The 16,488-nt window shown below is 56.2% G+C and overlaps 1 protein-coding gene across 1 annotated transcript in view; it reads right to left on the bottom strand.

The window, feature by feature from the left end:
- Positions 1–16,488, bottom strand: part of CHST8 (carbohydrate sulfotransferase 8) — a 119,118-nt gene that overhangs the window by 52,779 nt on the left and 49,851 nt on the right. The window contains exon 2 of the mRNA XM_058280123.2: positions 12,876–13,069. Within this exon, the coding sequence (XP_058136106.1) occupies positions 12,876–13,005 (130 nt within the window). The 5' untranslated portion in view covers positions 13,006–13,069. The remainder of the gene's footprint in view (positions 1–12,875; positions 13,070–16,488) is intronic.

Raw genomic sequence — 16,488 nt, 5'->3', positions numbered from 1 at the left:
TTGCATGTAAATGTCCATAGCATCGTTATTCACAATAGCCAAAAAGTGTTAATTATCCAAAAGTCCATCAACTGGTGAGTGGATAAACAAAAATTCCATATAATGGAATACTATTCAGCAATAAAGAAATACGAATTACTAATATAAGCTAAAACATAATGACACGTAAAAACATTATGAGAAGTGAAAGAAGCTAGATGCAAAAGACCACACATTGTATGGTTCCATTTATATGAAATTGTCCAGAGTAGGCAAATATATAGAGACAGAAAGTAGAGCAGTGCTTGCCTGGGGCTGAGGGTGGGAACGGGGAATGGCTATGAATGGGCACGAGAGATTTTTGGAGGGAGCGATCGAAACATTCTCAAGTTGGATCGTAGTGATGGTTGCATCACTCCGTAAAGTCACTGAAAAGCATTGAACTGTACACTTGAAATAAATGAATGTCATGGCAGATATCATTTATACTTGTGTGCTGGGTGAGACGCTTCAGATAATATGTCCTATATAAATATACACCTCATAAAGAAATCCAGAAGCCCCTGGCCCCCAGGAACCGAGGCAGGCATCCCCTGGAGCTCCCTGCCTTGCCCTATAATCACGCTCATTTTCTCTCTCCAGGGTCTCCCCTTCCTTCTTGGGTTTCAAGGAAGTCTTAGGTGCCATTTCCCCCGGGGGTCGGTGGGCACATCAGGTCCGTCTGCCACACTGCCAGTCTTTGCATTCACGGGATTCTGGCATTTTCTGCCCACGACTGGGAGCTCGAGGATCAGGGTGTGTGTGTGTATAGGCGAGGTGGGGACCGCAGAGCCTATGTCATCCCCTCAGCGAGGTAAAGGAGAGAAACCTGGAACGGTCCTGGTGGAGGGAAGCCCCCGCTGGACCCTCCACCTGTGGCGCCTGGCTCCCGCCTTCTCTTTCTCTAGTAGAATGGATGGGCCAGATGTGAGTCAAGCCACGCTAACAGCCCTCCCTTTCTCCTCCTCTGGCTGATGGGAAGTCCCAGCACAGGCTCAGCCTCAAATTCATGGGCCCCAGCGTGGAAGGATGAGGGGGTTCTGAAAATGCTAGACAACACCCCATCCCCAGGAACACGGCTGAAACACCCCCTTGGGAAGGAGTCAGGGTGGGCGGGGGAACTTCCCATCACTCCACTCTGGGTTCCACGAGGACAGGGACCACTTGATCTTGTTCTCCACTGAAGTTCAGTGCCTGGCCCGCATTGGCGCTCAATAAATGCTTCTAGAATAAATGAGTAAAAGTAGAAAAGTGCCCCAGTGGGAACAACCAACGCTCCTCCTCGCCTGTGCCCTCTGTGCTCCTGCTGACCGTGCTCCCTATTCCCCAGGGAAGGGGAAAGGCCCCCACCAATTCTGCCAACCCTGTATATCGCACTCGCTTGATGAGCAGACTCGACTTAAACCAGAAAATCCTTTAATTGCTGCCACCACTTCTGGCTGGGTTCTGAGAAGGAACTAATTCAAGCGCTGATCACTCAACCTGAAATATTATGAATGTAATTTCATTATTTGGTCTGCTCAGGTCACGGGCAGGGGTTATAATAGCTGGTTTTGATGAGTTCCTGCTGGAATGGCGGGTCCTCCTTCACTTCTGTGGCTGACAACCAACAGACAACCTATTCTTCGGTGCTGAAGACATGTCCCCACCTGGGCCATGAAATGTGTGTCCTCGGCATGCACCCAGCCCCAGACTTGGTGAAGTGTTTGCCACATGAGCTGTGAGCCTGAGACACACACACCTCACAGTCGTGCACTAGTACCAAGGTGAGCAGATACTTGCATACCCATGACCCTGGATGGGAGTCAGACATGCACACATAATCACAGAGGTCCACGTCCCTTCACTGGCACACGTGTGTGTGCATGGACCAAAACATGTCTGCAATGTACAGGAAAGAAAAATACCCCAAACTTCTGTGTGCCAGTACTGTGCAGGGCCCCAGGGCCACCAAGTATGGCATTCTCAACTCTGAGAGTTTGTCAGAGTCACAACAAGACCTTTTGTGTCTTTGGGGCCAAAAAACCTGGGTTCTGTTCAGGTACTGTCACTTTCCTGGCTCTGTGGCCTTGGGTAAGTAACTTCTCCCTTCTGTGCTTCAGTTTTCCCTTCTTTAAAAACAGAGATGGGGTATTGTGAGATTCAGTGAGAGAATATTTGTAAAGCATGTGAAGCCCAGTGGCTAATACAGGGTGGGCTCAGTCCTCACAGCTGTCACCTCTGCTCATGTCACACCACCAGGTGCTGCTTCCTCGCATGCTATCCAGGACCCACTCACAGCCCTGGCCCCTCTCCTGAGAAACCCCTGACAAGCGTGACTGTCACAGACAGGGTCCTAGGTGGGAAATCAAGGAAGCCAGTATAGCCGTCCCCGCCACGCTCCGTCACTGTGGGAAACAAGCAGCCAGGTCAAAATCCTTTGCCATGGAAACCCAAGCCCAGGAGCTGAAGTGGCTCAAGTGGCTGAGCTCCTGCCTCCCATATGGGAGGCAAAAAAAAAAAACCGTCTCAGAGAAGGCGATGTGGCCCAGTGATTGGTCACTGGCTTCCCACATATGAGGTCTCAGGTTCAAGCCCCCAGTTCTTCACAAAAAAAAAACCACACCAACCAAACAAAAACAAAACCCAAGCCCAACCCACAGGACACCCCCAGCCCCCAGCCCAACCCAGTGACACAGGCAGGCTTGTCAGACATGATTCTTCATTGTCACAGCAACGGAAGCTAGCTGGTGCTTCAAAGATTTGCAGGTGAGTTACTGTGAGCAAATGAAGGACGGTTTAAATTATGAGCTCTCCCCAGAGCCCCACCTCCTGACCCGTGTCTGCTCCACCCCTGTGCTGATCAGCCCCCTTCTGGGCCCCCAGGTCTCATCAACAGTGAACAGGTACCTGGCAGGGCTCCACACCCTTAGCACCTACAGAGGCCCTGGGACTCTTGGAGGCTGCTCACCACCCACTTGGAGCCTGGCCTGATGGTTGTCCTGTGATGGCTGGAAAGAGTTACCAGGTCTTCCTGCCCCGCCCCCCCCCCCCAGGAGACCCACCACCTCTCTGCTCCCAGGGGCTCCAGGGAGGGCAGGTGTGGAGTCACTGAGGACTGGGCAGCGGGGACAGACAGGCAGGTCTCAGTCTGGGCCGGACCTTCTCCATCCACTCCGTCCACGCCAACCCCAGGAGATGGCAAGCATGACCCATTGTCTGACTCTGAAGAAGACCTCAGATTGGAGCTGCCAGTTGAAAATCGGGAGAATTTACAAAAACATACACATTTGTAGCTTCTCTTGGGAAAAATGGGGGAGGGGAGGTGTAGTCTTCCTGCCCGGAGTTCTCCACTGGAGTCGAGTGGCCGGGCCCCTGCAGATGGGGCCACGCGTCTGCTTTCCGGCCCCCTCACCCCCATGCCCCATGGTCTCTCCTCCCTGGCTGTGTCTCTCGGACACAGTTTCTGGTGACCCCTGGTGACTGCACACAGTTTGGGATGACATCTCCCTTATCCTTCTCTCTCTCCCTCCCAGGCGAGGGCAGGCCGCAGACTTTGGGGAGGTGGGCCTGTTGCCGCGGGACTCCCTCCTGGAGCTGATGCAGGCCAGGGCGGCCTCCAGGACGAGTGCCATCCGGGCACACGCAGGCTTTGCACATCACCCGCTCCGTCCAACCCAGCTGAGCACCACCCCGAGGCCTGCTTGGGGGAAAGCCAAGCGGTGCTTGGGGGTGGGGGTGGACAGGGCCAGCCCCCTCTGTGAATGGCCTTCGGCCCTCCGAGGAAAGCTGGAAAATGCTGCAACCGTCTCAAGGCCAGGTAGGAGGCAGCCCTCAGCTTCCTGGCTGCACCCCGACCGACTGTGAAAACGGGGAGAAAATGCCCAGGGATTCCTCCGCCCTCTCCGCCAGGAGCCTCAGCTTCTACGCAGGGTCCTGAGCAGCAGCCGCCAGGGCAACTGAACCCACGTAAGCTCGACTTTTATTCCCCCATATAAATAAAATTTTACAATGAAAGAGCTCGTCCACGGAGTTCCCTCATCATGCGAGTTAAAACTGCAGAGCCACACACTCTGGGAAATAAGCTTTATGACGGAAACATCAGCAGACAACAACGAGGAGCTTCTGGCTTCAAGGGCATCTGCCTGGCAGCTCCCACCTTCTTGGAACTATTGTGAGGAGGAGGAGGAGAAGAGGCAGACTGCCCCTACGGCCATTCACGGGCCGCACACCGCACAGCCACCTGGGAAGGCAGAGGGGCTCAGCTGGGCGCCGCACCCTCCCCGCCCGGCCCCCGCCCACCGAGTCCCTCACAGGCACACTCCACCTTGGATATGCATTGGCCTCAAGAACCAGCCCTTCTGTTGTCATAACTACCACCATGACCTTTACGGTGGCTTTTAAAAACCGAGAACCACCGAGGGGCCCTGGAGAATGACGACAAGCATGGAAACAGCTCTGTTCTGGAGACTGTGCCATGCCTGGACCCCTCCCCGTGCTGGTGGTGGGTGCTGGGTTCCGATGCACTGTGTGCCTCAGCCTGACCCCTCTGCACCTCTGAGACCCCCAGCCAGGAGGGCGGGCCAGGCAGAAGAGGCAGCCCTGGGGGCTTGCCCTGCCTCCCGGCTTCCCTGGGCTCTGATCCCAGATGACCCACCCCCCGAAGATGCCTGCTCAGTGAATGGGGTTGGAGGTGCGGGAGGCGTGGGGTGCAGCGAGCGGAGGCCTCGCAGGCCCACGCGGGACCCCTCCCTGGCCCCCAGGCTGGAGCCCAGCGTCCCAGACCAGGTAAATCTGGGGCGGCTGAGATGCAGCTCTTGACCTCCTTTTCCGCCCCCCCTCCCGATTCGTTCTGGGCGCAGTGGAGCGGGAAAGGGGTCACCCTACCCGAGACTGGCTCCGGGCCTGCCAAGCCGTGACTCACGTCACAGGTGAACAGAGCCTGATTCACCCCCAATGGTGGGGGGGCTTCCCAGGAAACAATCAGCTGCTGTGGAGACACAACCCGAAACTGGGGCTTCCCGGGGACAGGGCGCGCTCTCGGAACTGCCGACCCCACCCGGGCCCTGCCCAGGCATGGCGCACAATGGGAGACCCAGTTTCCCAGCCAGGCTGTAATTTCAGAGGCCGTCTCTGTCTGTGGGCTTTATCAACCAAAACAGCTGAGGAGCCTGGGGGTGGGGGCTGGCTTCCAGGGGTCCGGCTGCAGCTGGAATCTGCTGGGTGTCGGTAAGAAAGACATACAGACTGCGACATTGACTAGTAGCAACAGGCCAGGAAGGTAGATTGACCACGGGCTTTGGAACCTAAGAGTTCTGGGTTCGAATCCTAGCTCTGGCTGCAGGGCTGTGGGAACTGACCACCTCTCTGAGTCTGTTAATGGAGGACAGTAGCACCCGCCTCTTAGGGGGATGGAAGATGAAATGAAAGCACTTAGGGCAATGCTTTGCAGCCAGTAACTGGTAACTATTACTCTGTTTCATGCACATTGAAGCTTAATTACATTGTCTCATTTTAAAAATGACCATCACACACGTGTGTGAAGCTCTGGGGTTTTCAAAGCCATTCATGTCCATTGCTGCAATTGATCTTCACAATGATCCTGCATTTTAGATCAGTTCCTTCACAACATGAGTCTTGCCCTTATTGGATCCGATCGTCCCAATTTTCCGTTCTGCTCTCCTTTTTAATTTCCCCACCCCAAGGAACCTTTAGCATAACAATTCTGGGACCATTTTCTATTAATATCAATTTTCAGATTACAGCAATATGATGTCTGTTTCCTAATTTAATTAGGTGATTCCTGTTATTAGTTCCTACATGCTCATTATTTTTCATTTAGCATATCTTAATGCACCAAAGGAAAGTGAGGCTCTGGCTAGAGACCTCCAGGGCATCTTTGGCAGGAAGGAGCAAAATGTTCCGTCCACAGCACAGGAGGGTAGAGGCACCCAGGAGATTAGGGCCACATCAGAGCAGCAGGTGTCGGACAGCTGCAGGCTGGCGTGGCCATGAGAAGCGGTCCAGGCTTGGGAGAGAGAGGGTGAGGGTGGATAAACTCCCACTGTCAAGATGGGGCCCACTATGGACACCCCTGAGGTCAGGACCCCCCAGGGAGCACCACAGGAAGCTCCGCCCACTGCAGGGTCTTGTGAAGGGCTCCAGGGGCCACCTCACCCACTGAGCTCAGGGTGCCTAGACTTGAGGGTGGCGTCTTCTGCCCACCCCTGTCTGGCAGGAGTTGGTCCGTCGCCATTTGGGGGTTCCATGCTCTGCCCCTCCATCCTTCCTGCCGGGGCACCAGTCTAAACAAACACGGCCTGGAAATCAGCACAGGAACCGGGCAGCGGTGCCCCCGGCGCTGTGCCAGGCAGCAGGGCCTGCCACCAGGCTCCCTCCCAGAGAGCAGCCCTGGAATTTACAAGGAAAGGGGGCGGCAGTAGGAAGCTCAAGGCCCATGTTTAGAAGGAATCTTTCTGAAAGCATCTCCACCCACAGCCCTGACTCTGAGAAACCCAGTACATTTTCTGACGAGGAGAGAGCACCCGAGGAGATCTGAAAATCCGGTGGGCGGTTTTTCCCTGAGTCAAATTCCCTTTGCTGTGGCCCCAGAAAGGAGAGGCACGGAGGCCCCCGCGAGCCTGCAGCGGTGTTCGGTGAGAGAGTTGGAAGATGCTGCAGGTGCATTGTTTAGAAACATTGGGCTCTGAGCGTCCCAGCCCTGCTGATTGTGCAATGATATATTGCCAGCTACTTAACAGGATAGATCACTGCAATTACATGTCACTTCTGATATTCACAGTCACAACAAGGATGTGTCAGCCTCGCAGGGTTTGTAAGAAATACATACGATGCTCCGCAATGCCGTTAGAAGATGGTTTCAGGAAACAGACTCGAGAGGATTCCAATAAAACCCACCTGCCCACGGAAAGTAAATGTCGCCATGGAAAGGAGGGGCTGGAGTCCCTGGCCTGGGAAGGAGCGTGGACTTACGGCCCTGTGGCTCAAGGAGGGCAGGTCTGGCTTGCTGAGAAGTCCAGCTGGCCACCCCTGCCCAGAGAGGGTGGAGGAGGGGTGGCTGCTCCCTGGGCTCTTGGCCTGGTCATGTGGTCAGTGAGTTGATGGGGACACACTGGGGAGCTGAGGACACGGCATGCCTTCTGACATGGACATGTGGCTGTCAGCATGACGCAGACAGGGCTGTGTGTCCCTGGGAACTGTGGGCGAGAGGGCGAGGGCCACGGGTTCTCCAGCCAACCCGACCTTGCCCAGCCGGACCCTGGGCCTGCCTCCAGGGAACCAAAGCCAGGGCTTTGGACTCAGACCCACGTGGGTTTGAATCCCGGCTCTGGCGATTCCTAGATATGGGGCACTCGGAAGCACTCTGGAGAAGACCCCAGGCTCCAACTGCATCTCTCAAGACCATGCATAGCTAATGCTGGAGGTCAGCACCGCAGTCATCTCCTGGGCACCTCCACGCAGCCCACGGCCCCCTCCTCCAGGGAGCCCTCCTGACTCCTCCAGCCTTCACTGGGGTCTCCTTTCTCAACACCAGTTCTCAAGCCGGGAGTCAGAGCCTGCTTTGTTCTCTGAGTATCTCCTGTGTGAGTTTTATCTCCCTCCTACCCCAGGTTCCCTGAGGTAGGGCCAAGTCTCCCATCCATGTCCCCCCTCCAAGATTAGAGCCTGGACAGCCTCATTCCCTGGCCCCACGGGCTTTGAGCTCCTGAGAGCAAATGCCAAGCCACCCCCTCATGCTCTGGCTCTTCCCCTACATCCCTACCCACCCCTGGAGAGCCGAGCAGGCTGGGCTCTAGGGGTCTCTGCATAGACGGGCACACCCAGGTTCTCCCACCCGCACCCCTGCTGGTGAGCCCAGGAACCCAGGTAGGGTGGCTCCAGCCCAAGGCCAGGGAAGTGGCTGCAGGCAGAAACCAGATCCATGACTGTGACATCCAGCCTGATGGGGGTGTGGGCAGCTTTCCTGGGCACAGAGATGCCAAGCCCTCTTGCAGGGCATGGCTCAGCAGGTGCTGACAGCCCCAGGCTCTGGGTATAGGGGGAGGAAGGAGGAGTGGAGGGGCTGGGGCAGGCTGGGGGCTGCCTGCTTCTCTCACCTGGTCCCGGGGTCTGGGTGGCTGGGTTCCCTGGCGGGAAGATCTATAGGGCAATACCACCCACCCCGGCAGGCATCTCAGATGCCTTAAACCTAAACAGAATGCATGGTCTCCTGCCCCTCCCCCAGAAAACCTGGTCTTCCTGAGACCATGCCTCACCTGCCTACAGCCTCATCCACCCAACTCACCAACTCTGCCTTCAGCCCATTGGGGTCCCTGGATCCACCATTCACTGCCCTCGACCTCATCATCTCAACACCCTTCCAGCTGACCCTGAGCTTGCCACATCTCCTCCTGTGCTTCCTGCCCAGAGTTCTGCAAGCTGAAGCCACCAGAGAGCACTTTCTACTAAGCCACAGCTCCCCCTTCCCCAGGCGAAGGCTTGCTCCTAGGTCCATGGGGCACATGCCATCCCCAAACCACCTGGAGATGACCACATGCCACCCTCTCATGCCTCAAACCTTTATCCACGCTGTCCTCTCTGCCCCAGCTCTGCTCTGGGCCCCGATCACAGGGATCCAGGGTCACAGCTGTTGGGAAGGCAGTAGAGAGTCAGGGTCAACAACCAGCCTGCACGATGATGACGAGGATGGGAACCACATGCATTAAACCATGTGAAAGGCTTAACCCAGGACTGGTCCTTGAAATGCTCAGTACCCATTGGCTGTTATCATCTCTGAATGCCCCACACCCCACAGGAATGCAGCACACAGACCTAAACATTACCAGTCCCTTGTCTGCTCTCTGGGGTCCACGGTAGCTGCCTCAGCCCTCAGCGCCCCAGCCCCATCCCTGGTCTTCATCACCACCATCCATAGCTCCATGACTCCAGAAAGAACCAAGAGCTGCTGCGTCTTCAAGGGGACGGCCCCCCATAAGAAAGCTCACTCTGCAAAAGCCAAACTTAGAAAAAACCCACAGCTATTACCATAGAGCGTGCGGGCAACAGAACCTGTGTCATACAGTGATTTTTAAATGTTAATGAATAAACCAATCAATCCACCAATCACCTTGGCTTCTTGGGTCACTCACCACAACGTGCCGTGCCTCATTAAAATAAAATCCATTCCACTTAAAAAAGAAAAAAGGGATGATAAAACGAGAACATCATTGCTGTGTAACCCCTAATGAACGTGTGGACCCAGGCACAGTCATCGTGGCTAACTGACATCACAAAAAGAAAGCAGAAGACGTGAGCCTCCTGACGGAAGGGCACGGCACACACAGGGGAAATCCGAGCCCCACCCCATCCAACCTATATCCAATCAAGCAACTAGATTTAAGTAATTTATAATGAATACAGAGAACAGAGGACAATGTTAACCCACAGCAAAGGGACACACTCAGCAAAATCCCAACAGTGGGAAACTACAGAGCTCATGACCTGGTTTCTTTAAATAAAGAGCAAGAGGAAAAAACAGAGATGGGGAAGGTACCTACAGATTAAAAAGAGGCTCACAAATAACTGCAGTACATAGACCTTATCTGGATACTGGATGAGACAAACTGAGTGGGTGGGGGAGTATTTTTAATATTTATGAGACAATTGGAAATTTGAACACTGGCTATCTGAGGATATTAAGGAATTGTTGCTATTTCAGGTTTGATAGTAGTAGAGTGGTTATGTTTTTCTTTAAAAAAGAGTTCTTCTCTCTTAAACACATATATGTGTATATATATAGGGGGTATTTATGGCTGGATTGATCTGGTATGTATTTCAAAATCATACAGAGGGAGAGAAGCAGATGCGTTGTGGATGAGGCAGCCTGACATCTTAGGGGTGTTGGGTGATGGGTACATGGGGGGTCCTTGGACTATTTGACCCTACCTGTTTGTGTGTTTGGGACCCTAAAATAAAAAGTTAATAAAGAAAACCAGCTCATAAAAATTCAATTTGCCCAGCCACACAGAGTCTGCCTTCGGCACCCCACACCTTGGATTTGCTCTTGGTGCCGGTCTGGTCTCCAGGCTTCCGCGTGGGGAAAGGGCCAGTGGTCTCCTAGGTCAAGAGCTGAACTTCCTGAGGGCAGAAGCCCTGGTCTCAGGCCCTGATGATCCTGGAGACTGGAAAGTAATTGTAACCGGAGAGGTGAATCCTCTGATAGCAAGAAAATCTAATCTTAGAATGCAGGGAGGTGACAAGGTGGCTATTCACATCTCAAAAGATTTAATTTATAAATAGCAACCAATTTTTAGAATACGGCTTGAGTCACAAAAGGTGGCAACCCCAAAGAAGTCCATCAAATGCCTGCATCTTCCCACTAAGACCCGGGAACCACTTGAGAGAAATGAGGAAGATGCCCAGATCCCAAAGGACCCCAAGCAACCAAGACCTCCCACCCACTTTTTCAAAACTGGCTCTTCAGCTGCCCACCGTCCCCCTCCTGCCTGCGTCAGAGCCACAGACAGTAGATCCCAGTGAACTCGGTTGTCCGGAAAGTTTCTGCTGATATGAAAGCCGGAGCCACCTGTGTGGAATTCCCTCTGCAGCCAGGCCGAAAGGCCTTGCTGGATCGGGACGGCAGGGCAGCCTCCCGTGTCCGGACCTCCCACGGGCAGAAATCCATGGGGAGAAGGCTTGTCAGGGACCCTTGGGGCCACCCAGCCGTGCAAGTGGACACATATACTTTGTAAGCACTGGTTTCCAACAGATAAATGTAATCAAGGTTTATATGCTCAGAGAAGCCAACAGGATGGGATTGTTTCACTTGAAAGATCAGAAGAAAATTGTAACTAATGTTGTGGAAAATTACTTTGATATTGCTTTCTTGGTACCGAATCACAATTAGGCTGCTGTGAGAAGTACAGGGAAAGAATAAATGAATAGAAACAAATCAACACAAACAGCCTGTGTCAGGAGTACTTTGCTTAGGGAAAGCAACGGAAGCATTATTTAAAGTTTTAGGACTGTGGTCTGACAAGATTTACCTAGAAGGTCAAGGTCTGCCCCTCACCTGGCATGTACCGAGGGTGGTCCAGCCTCATTACAGTCAGAGGCACCCCACCCAAGGCCCCAGCATACTCCGCTTTGGTTTCTGGTGCAGGGGGATGCTTGTCTCAGCTTCGTGCCTCCCTTGACACCTGGCCTGACCTGAGACTCCAGCACATGTCTCCAAGCACGCCAACGCCCCCCCCACCCAAACCCTGCTGACCTGGGGGCTCCCATGCCACCCCCACAGCCCGGCATCCAGGGGTTCCACATGCACGTGCACCCGCTCAGTGCTGGCCGACTCCAGGGGCAGGGTCTGACCCCTGCTCTGCTTTGCCAGCTGGTTGCAGCATGGCAGGGCACGTGCGTGGCCACCAAACCACTCCCCTGCCCAGGAATGCACCACCCGTCCCTGGTGTAAACAGGCGGGCACACGCTCCCCCATCCCTGGTGGACCCCACAGGCACACTTGGGCCCTCTGTCCCAGGTGTGGCCCCCAGACCCCCAGACACCAGGCACGCGCAGACCCTCTGCCCCCAGGTGCGCCCCCACCCCCTCCGCATGCCTACCCTCAGCCTCTGGCATATGCCGAGGAGACGCCCTTGCCATTCATCCCAACCAGTGTCTGAGCAATGTTTTTCTGGAATTTGCTTCAAGCACAAAAACACAGTTTGCAGAATGAAATGATAGGGGGCAGGGAAGGGGACACAGCATGTGGGCCAGTGAGAGCAGAGGAGGGGCTGGGGGAGGCCAGGGGTCCTGGGCCCCCTTTCCTCCCTCCTCGGGGACCACGGGCCCCTGGCAGCGCTGCCTCCTGTGCTGTGGGCTGCAGGCCAGGGTGGCTCAGGCATTCCTCTGCTGAAACCTCTAGCTCCACTGCCCTTTCCTAGGTGTCCCTAGTTCACAGCACCTGCCAATGTGTACCTGCGTGTCCCTAGGGAGAAGGGAGTCTTTTGGGGTGCAGCAGTGTACCATGTCCTGGAGCATGTAGACTGGGAGTGGGGGTCATGGGCCTGCCCCCATCAAGACTCACGGGACTGCTGCTGAGAGACCCTGTCCTACCCAAGGCAGACTGATCCTTGGTCCCCACCTTGCCATGTTTTCAGGGGACCAGGGGCTGGGGCCCAGAGTGTCGGCAGAGGTGCATCAGGGTAGAACCTTGCCCAAGCCCCCTCCCCACATTTCATCTGCTCTTCCTGCTCTCACCACCTGCTCCCATCCCCCACCAGTCCCCAATGTCCCCAGCAGACTGCAGCTTCTGTGTCTCAGAGACAGTGCCACCTCAGGTGGATTAGCAGGAACAGGTGGAATGGAAGGTCCTAAGTAGGTGAGGGAACCAATAGGAGTGGCTCTCAGCCTCACAGAGCCAGGAGGCACCCCAAAACCTCTGGCCAGCCTGGAGGGGCTGGATTGGAGGGAACTTCAGGATTGGGAGGGAAACTGAGTCACATGTGGGTGGGAGAAGTTGTTCATCCTCTGATGTCCTAGACATCTTGGAACAGGCCTCGAGCGGTAGCAGAATCCCCCTGGAATCTGAGTTTCACCAAAGGGCAACATCGGGCTGAACATGGGGTAAGGATCATGACCAAAAAGCTTCCCCCGAGGGGCCACCCTGTGGCTATGCAGCAGCCAGAGGCCAGAGGCCAGAGCCCCGAGGCTGGTGGCCCAACCCCAGAATGCGGCAGCACTCCCCACGGAGGTGGAGGCCCTTCAGGAGGGGCCCGGCCCCTTCCCCTGTCTGCCGAGAGTCTTGGCACAGTCTCGGCCCGTGCTCTGCCCCTCGGACCGAAAGACAGGGCCAGCGGGTGGCAGGACGGAGCGCAAGGGCTCACCTGGCACGTGCTGGGGGGCAAGCTCCGAGGGGTCCTGCAGGCCGATAAAGAGGAGGAGGCCCGCGGCTCCGAAGAGCAGGATGGAGGAGAACATGCAGGCCAGCCGCATCGTTCCGGGTCGTGGGGCCATCCGGGGCTCGCTCCGCGCTCACCTCTTCTGTCATCGTCCACACCAGGCATCCATCAGGCACGGTCTACAGGGTGGAAAAGAAGGGCCGTCCATCACCGAGGGATGGACAGGATGTCCCGAGGGTGGGCCGAGGTCTGGCCGCTGTATGTGCCCCAGGCACCATCCCTTGCACCCCTCCACCCTCCAAGGCTCACTCGGGGGTCCCCCGCCACCTTCTCAAACCCAAGAGGGAGTGGAAGGAAGTGAGCACTTCCTGCCAGAGTCTCCTGTGCCTGCCCCAGAAAAAACACATTGAGAGATACTCGCCAGCCCTGCCTGGGGGGACCAGTAGCCACCCACCCACCCCCCGCACTTGTCCACGCTCTCTGAAACCCCAAAATAGCAGGTGCGCTCCCCCTTGGGGACCTAGGGTGCAGGCAGGACTCTGGTTCTTGTCTCTCACAACTGGCCTGGTGGACAAAGCCCTCGGACCCACCTCCTCTCTACAGGTTGCTGAGACACTTGAGGAGCAGGAAGCTTTGAGACGCTGGTGGCCGACAGCCATGCTAGTGGGATCGGGGCCCCATGGAGCCTGGCAGGGCAGGAGCTTAAACGCTCCTGGTCAGTGTCACAGTGCTTCCCTCTCTCTGGGCCTGCGAGCCTGGGGCAAGGCAGGTCAGCCAGGCACAGGGCCCGGGCGCTCAGGAGCTCAGGGCTGGGCACAAACGTCCCCAGAGCTTGGCAATTCATACCTGCTTCTCTGGCCACTGCACACCCAGGGGGCACCCAGGGGACCTGATACCCTGCTTCCTGCTAAAAGGCAGAGGAAGAAATTCCAAACCCTAGCCAATGACCCCCCCACTGGGCCGGGTGGTGGGTCAAGACGGGGACACCCCAAGGCTGCTTGTCCAGAGGAAGGAAGCAAGATCCTGCCAATGAGTGGGATGAGGGGGGATGGGGACAGGGGCTAAGAGGAGTCTGCACAGGAGGTCTGGGCTGGGCAGGCCACAGGTGTGTGAGGGCCCCCCCCCCCTTCAAGAGCAGGTCCCTGAGTCCCCTTGCCTCACCTGACTCTCCTGACCAGGTCCAGGGACCCTGCCCTTCTTCCACCTGAGGAGCCCTGCAGGGAGCCGTGCAGGGCCAACAACGGGAGGAGTTTTTAGCAGGCTCTGAGACCACAGGGAAGTGGCTGGCCCGGGGCACTGGTGTGCAGGAGGGCATCTCCCTGCCTGGGGTCCATCGAGTGCAGAGGCTTGGCCAGGGGGCCCTGTGCCCTGGCGCTGGGCACTGAGGGAAGAAACCCCAGCTCTTGTCCCTCTGCGTCCAGCCTTAGGGGCAGGGGGGACAGAAATGGTGAAGGGAGAAGCCCTGCCCCCTCCCCAGCCAAAAAAACCACCCCAGGACCAGGCTGTTTCTCAAAAGAGCTCAGGGGCTGAGGAGTGTTAAAAGGCAGGTTTGGGTTTCTCCTCTCTGCAGTCTCCATAATAATTTTTTCACTCAGTTAACTCTGCTTTTTTATTTTTCAGTTAACTTTAATTAACCTGCCCCGGGTCTCCATGCATGGGGACTAGCTGGAAGGCTGGGCCCTTGGGCCCTCGGGGCCTCGGAAGTGGCCGCTTCCCCACCCGTCCAGCTCCTGAGAGCACAAGGCAGCTCTGAGCTGGGCTAGGAGTGGTATCTGGACCTGGCTCGGGTTGTCGGGGTGGGGGGTTTGGAAAGCTGGTGACTTGGTTTCCCAAGCACTTCCTCACTGATGACAATCGCTGTCTGCAGAGCCCCAGGGGGCCTACAGTACCAGCCCTGGGGTCCCAGGGGTGCCAGTGATGGGGAGGCGGGCTGCTCTCTCTCCCTCTCCCTGTCCACCTACAAGCATTTGGCCTAACCCCTGGGGAGTCCCAGGCAGTCACAGAAAGGAAGTAGGAGATGTAGCCAGGACAAGACTCTCAGATGGGGAGCAGAGCGGGAGTCCAAGGCCTCTCCACAGCCATTCATAGGTGCACCCTGTACCTGAAGCTAGGCAGGTGCACTTGCAGTAGCAATGTGCACACACCCCTGCAAGGGCTAGCAGTAAAGAAACCTTCCGGAGCCCCTGATGACGCTGGCCGTGGTGCTGGCCCACCTGTGCAGCCACGTCATCCGCCCGAGGCCAGCTGGAGGCCGGGAGACCAGTACCGCCAAGGGTAGCCTCCAACCCAAAGACATTTCCTGAGGAGGGAAGAAGTGAGGGGCAGTGGAAGGAGGGGAGGAAAGAAGATGATTTTCCAGCTAGCATGGAGAGCTGCCTGGTAAAATGACTAAGGTCAGGGCCCCAAATCTAGGCTCCAAGTGATGAACAGAGGACACTCAGAAGCATCTGTGATAATCACATCTTGTGTACAGAAGCTGGTGCTACAGAAGTGATCCAGGAGAGCAGGTCGTTCCCCTCCTCTCCCCAATCTGTCACACTTGTCGCCATCTGAACCAATGCAGACCCCCTCTGTTAAAGAGTAAACTGGTCCTGCAGCCATGGCCCATCCCCATTTGTGTCTGAATCTGCCCAAAGCAATGCACTGCACCAGACGCAGGCGGCCCACGGGCCTGGCAGCCAGGATGAGGACCACCTCCCTGCCCCCCAATATCGTGGGACGAGAACACGCCCCAGGCCTGCACCTTCACCTGCACTGGCCCTCCCCATCTGATGCCAACAGCTGCCGCTGTCATTTAGAGACAACCCCCCTACTTTGTCGGCCCCCAAGAGAATGCAAGGATCCTCTCCCATGCCCAGGGAAGCTGCTTCTAGAGCTCCACCCGGCCTCCCCTGCCCGGCCCCGAAGCACCAGCCTTTTCCTCTGAGACCCATCGCAGCATATGCCTTCGTTGGAGACCACCCACCTGACCAGCCAGAGCCCCCCACCCCTCCCCCCGTGCAAAAGAGCATCACAAGGGTGGCTCCCCTCCCTTCCTGGACAGCTCGTTTGCAGAGTGGCTGGGTCTTCCACATCACAGGGTGTGTAGGACCCTCCTGCCCCCAAGAGTGGGCAGGCAGAAGAGCTCACCCATAGGCTACCAGGCACTCCAGGGAGTGTGAACATCTGCTCCCCTATTGTCCCCAGGACGGCCCTTTTCTTCAGAATCACACATTATTTTCAAGGCAACAGGGCAGATGCTGGTCGAAAGGCTGTTTGTCTCCCTCTCCTTGGAGCTGTCACAGACCGGGGCCTGGATGCCCAGGGGCCCGGTGAACACATCCACGGGCCTCCGCTCCCACCTGGGACAGCCCCTCCCCACCACACACTGCCTCATACTCCACTCCCAAGATCGGTGGAAGCCCTCCCCTCCCCGAGTCCCTTCTGACACTGACAGACAATAAGATTCACATTCCTGGGAGCAGAGAGGGGGAGGGTTCAAGCAAGAAAAATAAACAATCTATTGAGTATTGAGTTTCTAGAAGGTCCTGCCCTCCTCACAGTTCCTACTCCCCCCAGCGGCTTCTCTCCCTGGGGCCTGAATGGCGTCACCGATTTT

This window comes from Dasypus novemcinctus, chromosome 18 (genome assembly GCF_030445035.2).
Source record: "Dasypus novemcinctus isolate mDasNov1 chromosome 18, mDasNov1.1.hap2, whole genome shotgun sequence".
Classification (NCBI taxonomy): Eukaryota; Metazoa; Chordata; class Mammalia; order Cingulata; family Dasypodidae; genus Dasypus; species Dasypus novemcinctus.
Note: the sequence above shows the minus strand (reverse complement) of the source record. Positions and strands in the feature narration are given on the sequence as shown.